This window comes from Pan paniscus, chromosome 12 (assembly GCF_029289425.2).
Source record: "Pan paniscus chromosome 12, NHGRI_mPanPan1-v2.0_pri, whole genome shotgun sequence".
Taxonomy (NCBI): Eukaryota; Metazoa; Chordata; class Mammalia; order Primates; family Hominidae; genus Pan; species Pan paniscus.
The window spans coordinates 32,941,991-32,955,228 of record NC_073261.2 but is presented as its reverse complement, the minus strand read 5'-3'; the positions used below and the strand labels follow the sequence as shown (position 1 = coordinate 32,955,228).

Below are 13,238 nucleotides of genomic sequence, written 5' to 3'. Positions count from 1 at the left end.
CCATTGCAGTAACTGCAAGGAGGGAAAAGGACGGGGGCGGGGTGGAGACTGATGATGGAGGAGATCTAGGAAGGTTACTCTGCGGAAGTGACATTAGAGTGCAGACCCCAAGGATGATGAGGCATAAACTGGGCAAAGACAGGGAGGTGGAAAAGTGTTCACAGTTCACGGAAGAGCATGTGCGAAGACCCTGAGATGAGAGAGTGCTGGGCTCATTCTGGTAGCTGCGAGTGTGACCAGAGCCACACGAGCAAGAGAGAGGAGGGGCCCGGCCATGAGGGGCAAGATTGAATTGAAATCACAGGCTTTGGAGCTGGACTGCTTGGGTTCAAATCCTGACTCTGGTTTATCAGCTGTGTGCCCTTAAGCAAAGCATTAACCACTCTGTGCTTCAACTTCTTCTTCCTTTCCAGTTCCTACCTTATCAGAACTGTGAGGAATGAAGAGATAAGTCATGTTGAAACACCTGGAACATAGTAAGTGCTTTAGCTGCTTGGATTAGGGGCCTTCTTAGGACTGTGGTCTTTGTTCCGTGAGAAGTGCAGAATGCATTAGTTAGGACCCTGTTGGCTGCAGGGGACAGCAACTCAACTCACATTGGCTTAAGCCACAGTTGGCGGATTGATTGGTTCATATGTCCAAAAGATACAGGTTTAGATGTGTCATGGGGCACGCAGCGTTGCCAGCTGGACTTGATCTCTTTGTCTTCATTTTTCGCTGTGTTTTCTCCTGAGGTGACTCCGTTCTCAGGCCCGCTGTTCCCACATGGTGGCAGCCTGGCCACTTATCTACTATAATCGCCTGCTTTTCCCCGGGGCCAGTCTCATGGAGGGCTCTCACTATCCTGGCTCCCGTCTGGTGGCCATCCCTGAGCCAATCACTGTGGCAGCAGAGGGGTGGTATGGAGTGGAAAAGAGAAATTGACACTGATTGAGCCAACCTCCAAAGTCACTGCACTGAGGCTGGGAAAGGAAATTGGGGTGTGGTCACCAGCCACACAGGCAAACACGGCCATTGCTGAACCAGGGGGCCCCTGGTGGTTTCCAGTTGGGAAGGGGCACGGTCTGATTTTTGTCTTGAGATGATCATGCTGGTTGCTGAACCGAGAAGAGGTAGGAGGAGAACCACAGTGGAGGTGGGGAGAGGCACTGGGGACCCATGTTGGGAGTTCAGGAGGGAGAACAATGCTGTGGCTGGGCTGGTGGCAGTGGGGCAGAGATGGACGAGGAGGCACAGGGTGAGAGTGTGGTGACAGGCTGGACGGGGTGGGGACAGGCAGATATTCCAAGGTAAGAGCCAGGGTTTTGGCTGAACAGCTGAGATGGGGAGACTTGGGGAGTGGCAGGTTGGGAGAGGATGAAGAGGTCAGCTTTGGAGGTGCTGAGTTTGAGGAGCCTTGAGAGTGTGAAATTCCATTCCTGGGCATTCTTGTCTGGTTTCTATGAAATATGTGAAAAATAAATAAATTGAATAATGCCTGCTTTGCCCAGTAGAAAGCACTAGAACTAAACTAGAATAAGGCAGGCCTCCCCCAGCCCCACTCTGGAGAGTTGGGACTGGACCAGTGTGCTGAGCTGTTTTCACGGAATGGGTCCCTCAAACAGCATGCATCCAGCCCAGACCCGCCCTGATGAGTCAGGAGACCTCATGAAATCCCTGGGCAGCTAGGTGGTCAGGAACAGTTAGCATGGGACATCCAGGGAATGTCGGTCAAACTGACAGAGTCCCAGACCTTGGGAACTACCAGTGCAGCTGTGGTAACAAGATGGAAGATGCCGGGGCAGAGAGCCAAAATGCAGGGAGGAAGAGTGTGGCCCAGGCAGGTGTGTGCTAGTTCATAGGTAAAGGCAGTCAAGACAGGGCTGCTAGAATCTGGGTTGGCTTCTTGGAGACAGAACTGGATGGCAGCTTCAATATTCCAGCCATGGTTGTGATCTCAGGTGTGGGGTGCATGTCCAGGTTTGGAGTGACCCCCCACCCCGACCCCAAAGCAATTTCCTCTGAAAACTTCCTAAACTAGAGCAAGATGCAGGACACCCCTGTCTCCTAGTCATCCTGAGGACTTCAGGAGAGGGCTCAGGGCCCCAGCCTTCTCCAATCACCCCAAGGACCAGTGAACTGCTCCCTCCACATTGCCCCTCAACTTGTCCCCACCTCTGGGGCAGTCCTTCCCTAACTCCCCGCCCTGAAGAGGTTTTTTTGCATGTCCCTCACCTCCAGCCTGTGCTTCCCTCAAAGCAATGAGTGCCACCCATACACAGCATACTGCCACATGGAGGCACTTGGGGTGTGCTGGGGACCAAGGAAATGCACGCCAGGGCAGACAGTTGCCTGGGAAGGCACTTCATGGGTGGCGGGGTGGGGGGGCACATGGGGCCTCAGGGCTCGCCTGCTGGCTTCCTTCTCCAAGTCACAGGGAAGGGGAGTGTGATAAGACCCTCAGCCCAGCCTCAGTGGGTCTACGCTGGTGAGTGAGCCTGGGAGTCAGCTCCCCATCCATTAGGCCGGTAGCCCAGGCGGCTAATGCCACGTGGACACTCTGCTCTCAGGCCTCGTATCCACTTAGGCATTGTTAATATTTTACACGGCACAGCCAGAGGATCGATGTCTTGTTTATAGCTCAGGGTTTATAGGCAGTCATCGAAGCTCTCACTGGGAACTGGGAAGATGCTCAGAAGCATCCAGGGAAACAGAGGCAGAGAAGAGGGTTGGAGGCCAGCCTCAGGACCCCCAAGATGGCCTCCTTTGCATGCTCAGTTCTCTGTCTCATCTGACACATGTCACCCTGTGAAGCTGGGCACATGCAGCTCTGAGGGTGCATTGTAGGGGCCATTGGAGCCCCTGCCACGTGCCAGCCTGCATCTCATTCCATCCTTTCAAGCCCCCGGAGAGGCTGGATTATTGTTCCTATTTTATGGATGAGGAAACTGAGGCTTAGAGGGGTTATGTACCACTACACTTTTACAGGTCACTAATGGAGGCTGAGCCGGCACTACCTGGGCACAGGCTGGATCTTGCTCAGCACTTAAGTGTGTAAATTACATTGCAGGAGGCTCTTTAACCTTAAAAGCTCTGCTCCAACAGAGCTGTTTTCTCTGGGGATTGTTAGCCTCTCTGCTTAGGACTTTTGCCTTTGGTCAGTGGAGAATCACCACATCCCAATTAACTAGAATTAAAAGCTATGCATTTACAGTTCTTTAAAACTAATGCCAACGGCTCAGACATTTAACTAGGCATGTGATACAGTGAGGCTGCACTGCGCAGCCCCTCTCCCGGTCATTTCCCACCAGAAACAGGCTGGTGTCACGGGAAAGTCCCCGCTCCGGACTCCAGCAGGCCTGGCTGTCCCTGTGCCCCTCACGTAATTAGCCCTCTAGCCTAGGTTTCCTCCCCCGTAAAATGGAGGAAGAGGAAAGCCCACGGGGGGAGCCCTTTAAGAATCACACGTAAGCTCAAAGGCTTGGCACACGTAGGCGCGCTCCAGGGGGCCCTCGCAGCCACGCGCCGCGGCTCCCACCCCACCCAGGCAGCGAGCTCTGTGCCTGGGACCAAGCACCGTGTTACGCTCAATATCAGCTGAATGAATGGCCGAGTGAGTGGCAGAGGCTCCCTAGATGGAAGCTGCAATTGCTCAGGCCGTGAGTCCAAACAGGACTCGCGCTTATAGGCGTGGAGCGGAGCTGGATTTCTCCCTTGGCTAACACAGCGGGAAGGATGAGGTGCAGGCCGTAGCCGCGCTGCCGCGCTGAGTCCGTCTGGCGGGGATGCCCATAGTGCGCCGCGCCCGCTGGAGGGCAGCAGAGGGCCAGGCTCCCGGCTCAGGTCTCCGGCCTCGCGGCTCCGAGGACCCCGGGCTCCGCCCGGCCACGCCTCGTCCTCCCCTATTTTCTCCTTCCTTTTCGCGGCTTTCCCTCCTCTACCAGACCCGGCAGGAAGAAAGCCACCCACAAACGAATAAGCATGCCCTTGCCCTGCCCGTGCGCGTGGCACTCCGCATCCGCTTAGCTCTTCCCCGCCGCCCGAAGGCGGGCGTCTCCCCCTCTCTGCGGAGCAGGCGGCGGCGGCGGCTGCGAGTCCGTGACTCGACCAAGGTCACGCAGCAAAGTCAGCGACCAAGCTCTGTTCCGCAGACGCCAGGGCCAAAGCCCACACTTTCCCTAAAGCCCCGAGTGCACGCGGGTTTCCGGAACGGGAGAACTTTGGAGACCAACTTCTGCATTTTCAAAGGGGGCCGGCCTGGGCCCAGTTTAATCTCCGGCGGAGGACCGGGGTTGCGGGAAATGCGCCGGGGAGTGAGGGCTTCCCGGATCCCCCGCCGCCGACTCCGCGCGGGCCAGCGGCGCGGGGCGGGCCGGGCTCAGCGCCTCCCCGGGAGAGCGCAGCCGCCGCCCCCCTCCTCTCGGGCTCCCGGCCCCTCCCCAGCCCCTCGGCCCCCATCCTGCGCGTGGGAGAAACCGCCGACCGCGCGGCCTCCAGGGGCTGGCGGAGCAGCGGTGGCGACGCGCCAGACTCCGTCCTGGGCTGGCCCGTGCCGGGCGGGGCGGGGCCGGCTCCCTCCGCCCTTCCCGGGCAGGCGCGGGGGGGCCGCAGGGACGCCTCCCGGAGTGGCCGCCGCGCCTAGGCCAATGAGCGCGCGGGGAGCGGCGATGGAGGCTGGGGCGGCCGGGAGCGCCCGGGACCCCCGCCGCCGCCGCCGCCGCCGCCGCCGCGCCCCCGCGCCCCGGCGCCCGCGGGGCTGGAGAGGGGGCGACAGAGGCGCAGAGCCCGCGCCGGGCATGGAGGCGCCGCTGGCCCGCGCTGGCTGTCCGCGCTGCGTTTCGCGCCGCCGCCGCCGCCGCGCCTCGAAGTTTGCCGGCTGACTCGGAAAGTTGCGCTCGGGCTCGGCCGCCGCGTCCGGCCGCCGCGTCCAGCCTCCGGCCTGACCCGCTCGCCGCCGCCGCCGCCCTCCACGGGGCCCCGGCCCAGCCAACCCCGCAGCCCCGCCTGCCGGGGGCATGTGAGCCGTCGCCGCCCCCGAGAGGCCGTGCGGGCTGCAGGGGCCCCGGCGCCTCCGAGGCAGCGCGTGGGCGAGGGGTGCGCCCGGGCCCCAGGGCCCCAGGCAGCCCGGCTCGCCATGGGCATCCAGGGCATGGAGCTGTGCGCCATGGCCGTGGTGGTGCTGCTGTTCATCGCCGTCCTCAAGCAGTTCGGCATCCTGGAGCCCATATCCATGGAAGGTAACGCGTGGCCACTTGCCCCTTCGCCGCCTCCGCGGCAGACCAGTGGTCTGGAGGGAGGGACCAGTACCCGCACGCCGGGGTGCACTGGTCTGGCGAGGAGCGGCCTGGGCCGCCGCCCCCTCCCGGCTCCGGAGGGTTGGGCCTGGGACTAAGGAGATGTAGAGAGCCTGGGCTCCAGGAAGCCCCAGAGGGGACGAAGCCGCAGCGCTTGGGCTGGGTGTGAGGCGCCTGGTGACACCTTGAGCGGACAGCCCCTGCCATCCTAGGCCTGCAGTCCGGGCGCCCCTGGTGAGCACACCGGCTTGGGTCGCCCTGTAGCGGGAGGTGGCGCAGGGTGCAGATGACAGGAAGGACCCTCGGCCCAGGGCACCTGGCAGCCGGCGGTGGGGAGAGATTTGAGGCCTCTGCCGTGTGATGGGGCCTCCCCTTTCGCCCCGCATCTGGTATCCAGTTACCCCTCCCCAAGCAAGGTTCAAGCCCATGGGATCAGTAACCAAACCCGCAGGCGCCACATTTCTGTCTCAATAAAATATTAACTGAGGAGACAGACCCACACTTGGATCAGACACTGACGGCCCCCTGGGGCCCTTCCATGGTACACCTGGTTCTGAAGGGGACCCTGAAGCCAGAGATGTAGCTTTTCCCCTGTTCAAAGAGGCCCTGCAGCTCTGGGCCGTGGGGAAGGGGCTAGCTTGTCCTGTTCTCGTCCCTGCTGCCCTCTCCGAGGACATGGGCATCCTGCCTGCCCCAGCACTCTGCTGACCTTGCCGGGCTCCAACTCTCAGTACTGAGACCCAGAGGCCTGAGAATGAGAGAGAGCGAGCCTGCCCCTGCCTGGGAGCTGCCCAGCAGCCCCTCGGGCATGGGGAAGTGCCCAGAGTTCCTGCGAAGGGCTGCTGAGGGCGGGAAGGGGCAGGAAGCAAGGCTTCCCTGCATTCTACCTTCGGTGTCCAGGGCTGGCTCTTTTCCCAAAGTCCATGGCCACATGCCCCTCAGAAGCCACTGGGCTCTGCCACACCTTCTCTCTTGGTGAGTGTATGAGGCCCAGAGAGAAAGGGCTTGCTCCAAGTGGTTCAGAGGGGTGCCACCAGGAGCTTTGGATTGGAGATGGGGGAGAAAGTGGCCCAGGCTGGGCCTTCGCTCGGCCGGATGCTGGCCCTGGCAGGGGGAATCTGTGACAGGGAACTTCGTGGGACATACAGGTGCTGGGATTGGGGCAGAGTGTGGAGGGGTGAGCGTCCTGTGCTGCTATACCTCAGAGGACCGTGCCTCCTGCAGGGATTGCCATCCCCCGTCCCCTTGCCCCATTTTCTTTCCCCATCTGGAGCCTGCGGTGGGCGTGGGGGGTGGCTGGTGCCCAGGGAAGCCGTGATCTCTCCATTGCTCTTCCCTGATCCTCGGGGCCTCCAGTGGCCAGGAGCAACAGCCAGCCTCACTTTACTTAGTACCTCAGACCTTCCTAACAGCGGGTTAACCCACAGTTGGGGGCAGTGTGAGGTTTGCCTTTGTGATTTCTGAGGAGGTTTCTTTGCAAGGTGGACAGTATGCACAAGATGACAGATGGTTTATTCCACCTGCCAAAAACCCCATTCAGGCTCCCATGAGTCTCCGTTTTCTGTGGGTATGTGCCCACTCATACCCCTGGAGTTCTGGGGTCTTGGTCCAGTTGGGGGAGCTCAGAGCCTCAGAGTGAGCCAGGCCTGTGCTGAGATCCTGTCACCTTCATAAACTGGCTGTAAAAATCCCTTAAACAGTCGAAGCCTCAGTTCACCATCTGTAAAGTGGGGCTGATAAGAATTCCTGCTCCCTAGGGCCGTGGCAGGCTTGAACCAGTCAGTGGGGCTTGCATGGATAATAAATGTGCAGGCTTTGTGAGCCGTGCTTATCAGGGATATTAGCAATGAGTATGTGAGTGGTACTCACAATAACAGCACTGATTCATGGTTGCAGCCATTCTCTCACTCAAACACCCCCACACCCGTCAGAGGGAGGGCGTCGTGAGTTCCAGATGTTCAGTTGGTGGGGAATGGTGTCAGCCAGCCAGGGGCCTGGAAGCTCCCATTGGCCAGGCAGTGTCTAAGGAACTGTCAGATGAGCTGTGAGGAGCCCAGGCTGTCCCACCAGCCTGGATGTGAGCTATCCTCGTGCCGCTGGGGGCCCGAAGGGGACTGTTGCCCCAGCTCCGCTCCAAGCCTGCGCATGTGCAGTCAGAGGGGTCTCTTGTCCTCTCTGAGCCTCCGTGGTTCTCATCTGTAATAGACCAGAGTTATGGTGCCCTGGGGATTGTTAGGAACTAATGGATCTGGGTTCTGGGGATGCAGCCTTCTAGAAATACATGCAGCAGTCAAAAAGCCTTCCTCTCCGCCCTGGGTCCCCCATCAGTCCCTTTCCCTTGATGACTTCATGGAAGAGTCACCTCAGTCACTTTTCCTGAGCAGTAATGGAGCAGTAAGGAAGGTCGCCCCTTGATCCATGGACAAGGGGGCTGAGCCCGGGGTGGTGGCATGGCTGTCCTGACCACCAGGGCAAATCAGTGGGCAGCAGGGCATGGGCCTGGCCAGAGGCCAGGCTAGCCTCAGTGTGACAGACCCTGGGTGGCAGAAAGGAAGTCCTCATCCTGTCTGCTTAATTAGGATTCCTCCTTCCCTGGTGACCTACGGGATATCAGAGATGAAGAAGCTGCCTGCCATCCACGAGCCTCGCCTCGGCAAGCGTGCGAGAGCTTGGAGCTGCTGGGATGGCCCTGAGGGCCATCAAGGGGATCTCATGTTGGCTTTGGGACCTGGACCCTGTAGGGCTGGGCTGGGGGTGGGGTCTGCATCTGAAGGGCTATGGTGCCTGACACTCCATGTTTAACACAGTGGGGTCCCAGCCCAGAAGGTCCATAAAGCTCCTGAAATTATGGGCAAGATTGTGTGTTTGGTGCTTCTTCCTGGAGTGCTGAAATACAGTTCTCAAGGGGATCTGCGTTCCCAAAGTGTTCAAAGGCTCGCCCCTGTGGCTCTCCCTGGAGCCTTGCTGGTGGAGGGTGTTGGTGGGCCCCGGCAGGCAGCATTCCTGATGTGCTGGTGACATAAAGGTCCTCCTTGTCCCTCTGTGGCTCCGGGCTCCTAGCACATTCCTTGTAGGAGCAGACACTCCCTTACACACTTGATTTTTCTCCACAGCCTTGTCACTCCCTTAAGATACTGGGTATCTCAGTTTCTTTATCATTAGTTTGTGGTTTGTCTCCCCCAGCTGTGGGTCACATGAGGGCAGGGACTTTGTCCTGGTCACGTTAGCACCCTGTGCCTAGAACAGTGCCTGGCACCAGGCAGCAGCTCGGGGAGGATTTGTTAAATTCATGAGGGAACCTGCTGACCAAGAGGGAGAACTGGAGCCTTCTCCTGTCCCCTCTGCTCCACCTCCTGCTGGCGAACCTGAGGCCAGGTCCTGTGAGAGCTACTGCCTGGATGGGCACCTAGCAGGGGGCCCGGAGCAGCAGGGGTGGGGGCTGCTGCAGAGAGCACAGAGGCTGGAGGTGGGGTGTGCTCGGTATCATCAGGGTAAGCGGGTGGAGCCGAGTGAGTGAGGAGCGGTGGCAGTGGAGGTGGGGGGCCAGTGGGCTCTTTACCGAGCTGTACGTTATCATTGTAATCACCTGGGAACTTTAAAAAATACCCGCCGTGCCCACCCTGGGGCATCGAACTCTAAATCTCTGGGTGGAACCCAGGCACTGGGATTTTTAGGAGTTTCTTGGGGGACTCTCTGTCCTGGGTCCCCCATCAGTGCCTTTCTCTGGGTGACTTCATGGGGGAGTCACTGCAGCCACTTCTCCTGAGCAGTGTTCAGTGTCATCAGGGGTGAGCAAACTCTGAAGCCAGAGTTGGGAGTTGGGCGCAAGGCCTTCGAGGACAGGGGCTCTCAACATGTGCTCTGGGTCAGCAGCAGCAGCAGCCCAGGAGCTTGGTAGAAATGCATCTTCAGGCCCCTGCCCCAAACCTGCGGGCTCAGAAAGTCTGGGCTTGGGCACAGCGGCTTCTCTCTTCCCCAGCTCCAGGTGCTAGGGACATACTCAAGCCTGAAGACTACTGCCCTGGCCAGGGGTGGACCTCCGCAAGGACGTTGGCTTTTACTGTGGGAGAAACCTGGAGCCATCGGAAGGTCCTGAGAAGAGGAGTGAAGTGGCTTTGCATTTCCGCAGGGTCCCGCTGGCTGCTGTGTTGAGAGCAGACTTGGGGTGCGAGGCACCAGGGGAAGCAGATCCTATGAGAGGCATTTGCAGCCATTTAGGAGGGAGACAGCATTGGGGTTGGGGGAAGTCGCCAGTTCCAGATGCATTTCCCGGGGAGAGCTGTTGGTTTGCAGTGGGGCATGAGAGGAAGGGAGGAGTCTGGAAGACTGGCCTGAGCACCTAGAAGGTGCAGCGGCCATCTATTGAGATGGGGAAGCCTGGGGCGGGGTGCAGGTTTGTGGGAAGCTCAGCAGCTCCATTCGGACCTGGTAAGTTTGGAATGTATTAATTTTCTATCACTGCTGTGACAGATTCCCACAGATGTCATGCCTGAAACCAAAACAAATTTACTGTCGTATAGCTCTGTGGCTCAGAGGTCTGCAGGGACCTCCCTGGCTCATGCCTGTAATCCCAGCACTTTGAGAGGCTGAGGCGGGAGGGTCACGGGAGGCCAGGAGTTCCAGACCAACCTCATCAACATAGCAAGACCCTGTCTCTACAAAACAAAAAAAGATCCAAGTGGAGCCATGAAGGAGGTGTTGGGGTGTACGTGTCAGGAATTTATGGGAGTAGTCTGGCTGAGAAAGAAGTTTACAGGCTACTGGCTAATGTAGGGATATAGCACTGTGAGACTGGGGGAGTCACCAGAGAAGAGGGTAGGACAGGCCAGGTGCGGTGGATCAGGCCTATAATCCCAGCACTTTGGGAGGCCAAGGTGGGCAGATCACTTGAGGTCAGGAGTTCAAGACCAGCCTGGCCAACATGGTAAAACCCCATCTCTACTAAAAATACAAAAATTAGCCGGGCATGGTGGCGGGCGTCTGTAATTTCAGCTACTTGGGAGGCTGAGGCAAGAGAATCACTTGAACCCGGATTGCAGTTTGCCAAGATCACGCCACTGCACTCCAGCCTGGGCAACAGAGCAAGACTCTGTCTCAAAACAGACAAACAAGAAGTGGGTAGGACAGAAAGGGGACCAGATTCAAGGGCCCAACCCTGGGGCCCTCCAGCATTTGTTAGCAGATCAGGGAGAAAGAGCAGGGTCAGGAACACCGGAGAGCTGTGTCCTGGAGGCCAGGGGAGGAAGGGTAGCTGGGGAGGGCGGGAGTGACCCTGGGGTCAGAGGCTGCTGACGAGCTGGTTGTGGACCCCGAATATCCAGGCTCCAGGTCACCTGAGAACAAGACCCAGCACTGGACTTAGCAACCCCTCCTGGAATCTCCATGCTCCCCGACCAGCCTTCCCCACTAGCCCTCCCTCTCCAGCCCTCTCTCCCTCCCTACCTCTCGAAGGAGTCTCACAGTGCTGTGTCCCCACATTTGCCAGTGGCCTGTAAACTTCCTCTGCCCTCCCTCCCCTGCCATTTCCCCTAGTCCTCCCTCCCTTGCCTTTCCCCCCAGCCCTTCCTCCCCTGCCTTCCAGTTCAGGGACATCCTGTTGCCAGTTAGGGGCTGGCCAGGGGGCCAGCCAGGGCCCTGACCCACTGGCAATGCCAGACCTCCCTTGGTCATCACAACTGGTGACCAGACATGTCCAGGAGGGAGACAGGAAGGCCAGATGCTTTCCTGTGTGGAGCTGATAACAGCCTGGTCACCCTGCAGGAGGTCTCTGGTCCATGGTTGAAGAGAGTGTGCAGCCTGTCAGGTTGTTGCTTCAGTGATTTGGGGGTTCCCAGGCATCTGCCCTCTAAACCTGGCACTCTATCCCAATGCCTATAGTCCTACCATTAGCCATATGGGTTAGCGAGCAAACACTGAGAGTGTGTGTTGGGGTGGGGGCTGTAAGGGCCTCCCAGCTGGGCAGGATTGGATTCTGGCTGGGGCAGGAGTGTCTCCTAGTGGGAGGATTGAGCCCTATGCACAAAGTGAGTGAGTTGCCAAGACTGTACAGGAGGCAAGGCCCTGGGAAGAGAAAGAGATGCTTTCCATGCAGAGAACCTGGGTGGGGGCCTCTCCCAGCACTCCCCACACAACTGATCCCAGAGGAAGAGCAGCTGACACCAGGCCCCTCATTGGATGCGGCTGTGTGGTCCAGTTCAGCTCCCCCATGAAGGGCCTTCTGGGATCAGATCGGATTCAGAGGCCAGAGCGGGAGGCAGCCAGCGTTGGGCTGGAGCCGGGCATCCTGACCCGCAGGCCCTGCCTGGTCTAGCACACTGGGTTTCCCTCCGTTTCAGCCCGGTTTGGCCACCTGCTTACCAGGTGACTTCTCTACGTTTAACCTCCTTGAGCTTCACCTTCCTCATCTGTAGAATGGGGATAATAATACCTCCCAGTATCCACTTTAGCCAGAGGGGGTGCTGAGCCAAAAACACTTTGGAAAAGTTGAAAGAGGAACTCAGATCTCAGAAATTCAGAAGGGGAGGGCAAGCAGAAGTGGGTGCAGGCGGGCGAGCCTGGGCGCTGTTGCGAGGCTGATGCAGCCCGACCCAGAGCTTTGTGACCACATCTGTGGCATGAGGCTCGGCTTTGGCTGCGGCTTCTCTTAGCTCAGCTCAGATTTCCACGCGGCTCTCAACCAAGGGCAGTTTTACCCCGCAGGGACGTTTGGCAACGTCGAGAGACATTTTTGGTTGTCACAGTTGGGGAGGTGCTACTGGCATCTGGGGGTTACAGGCCAGGGGTGCTGCTCACCATCCGGCAGTGCACAGGACGGCCCCAGCACAGAGAGGTGTCTGACCCCATGTCAGTGGCACGGAAGTGGAGGATGTTGTTCTAAAAGCAGCGCTGGCCGAGAGCTGGGAGTGCCACTTCACGTGGACAAGTCACTTCTGTCTGAGTGTTTTCCTCACCTGTAAGTGAGGGGTGGGGAGCAGAGGTACCATCTCCCCTGGGAACTCTCCCGGACCTTGCCCTCTCCCTGCCCCCTCAGGTTGTGTTAGATAACACTGCCCTCAGATTTTCTGTGTTCCTGTCCTGCCCTGCGGTGGGCTCTCTCAGAGCAGCAGGGGCGTGTGTCTCTACACTTAGGGCCTCACGGTACGCCCAACACTGCCTGGCAAGCATCGGGTGTTCAGTAAATGTAAGTTATATGCCACCATAGCACGCACTTATTGGACGTGCGTTTTATGCCAGGCAGCACAGGTAACATGGAGTCTTGGCCCTACCTTTACAGTAGCTCTGGGACGGTGCCCTCTGCAGGGAGGGTCCCTCTGGCTGGGGCGGAGGCAGGGAGACTGGGTTGTGGGTTTGGGGACAGCAGAGGTGTGAGGTGTGATGGGGAAGAGGAGAATGCCTAGAACCAGGATGTGCAGGGTCTGGCCCACTGCCCTTGCTCCTCCGTCCTGGGAGGTGACCCCAAACACTGCACATGCCCTCTGCGCACCTGCCCTGAAGGCGTCTCTAACTGCGGGGCCAAGGGGACTACCAGGGGCCTGGTCTTACAAAGGTGACCTTGGGGCCTGTTGGGTCTGCAGCTACCTCTTGGCTTGGAGCAGGCCCAAGGGGCCATTGTGATCCTTCCTGCTCGTTCTCTTGCTCTCCTTCCCCCCAACACCCTCTCCCACCTTTGCTGGGGCCAGTGGTGATGCTGTGGGTGTGCTGGGTGCCCTGTTCCCTGGCTGGGCCTGGTGCCCTTTGTAAACTGCCAGTCCCTCAGGTCTCGTGCAGCTCCTTGAGCAGGCTTTCCAGATCTGGGATGCTGATGACAGTGATAGGAACCAACCTCTAGAGAGTGCTCTCTCTTTGGGGGCACTTTATGCATATCCCAATCTTGTCCTCATGAGCAGGCTCGTTTCATCGACGAGGAAACTGAGGGCCGGGGAGCGGCAGAGTCAGGACCTTTCTGAACACCGGCACACCTGCCCT

At 58.9% G+C, this 13,238-nt stretch overlaps 1 protein-coding gene across 2 annotated transcripts in view; it reads left to right on the top strand.

Annotated features, from left to right (window-relative positions):
• The window catches only part of KCNIP3 (potassium voltage-gated channel interacting protein 3), a 92,626-nt gene that overhangs the window by 44,513 nt on the left and 34,875 nt on the right, over positions 1-13,238 (top strand). Inside the window, exon 1 of one of the 2 annotated variants that reach the window (XM_003830975.6) lies at positions 4,752-5,216. The exons of the other annotated variant lie outside the window; for it this stretch is intronic. Coding sequence (XP_003831023.2) covers positions 5,114-5,216 — 103 coding nt within the window. The 5' untranslated portion in view covers positions 4,752-5,113. Of the gene's footprint in view, positions 1-4,751; positions 5,217-13,238 lie in introns of those variants that run through there. 2 annotated transcript variants of the gene reach the window in all.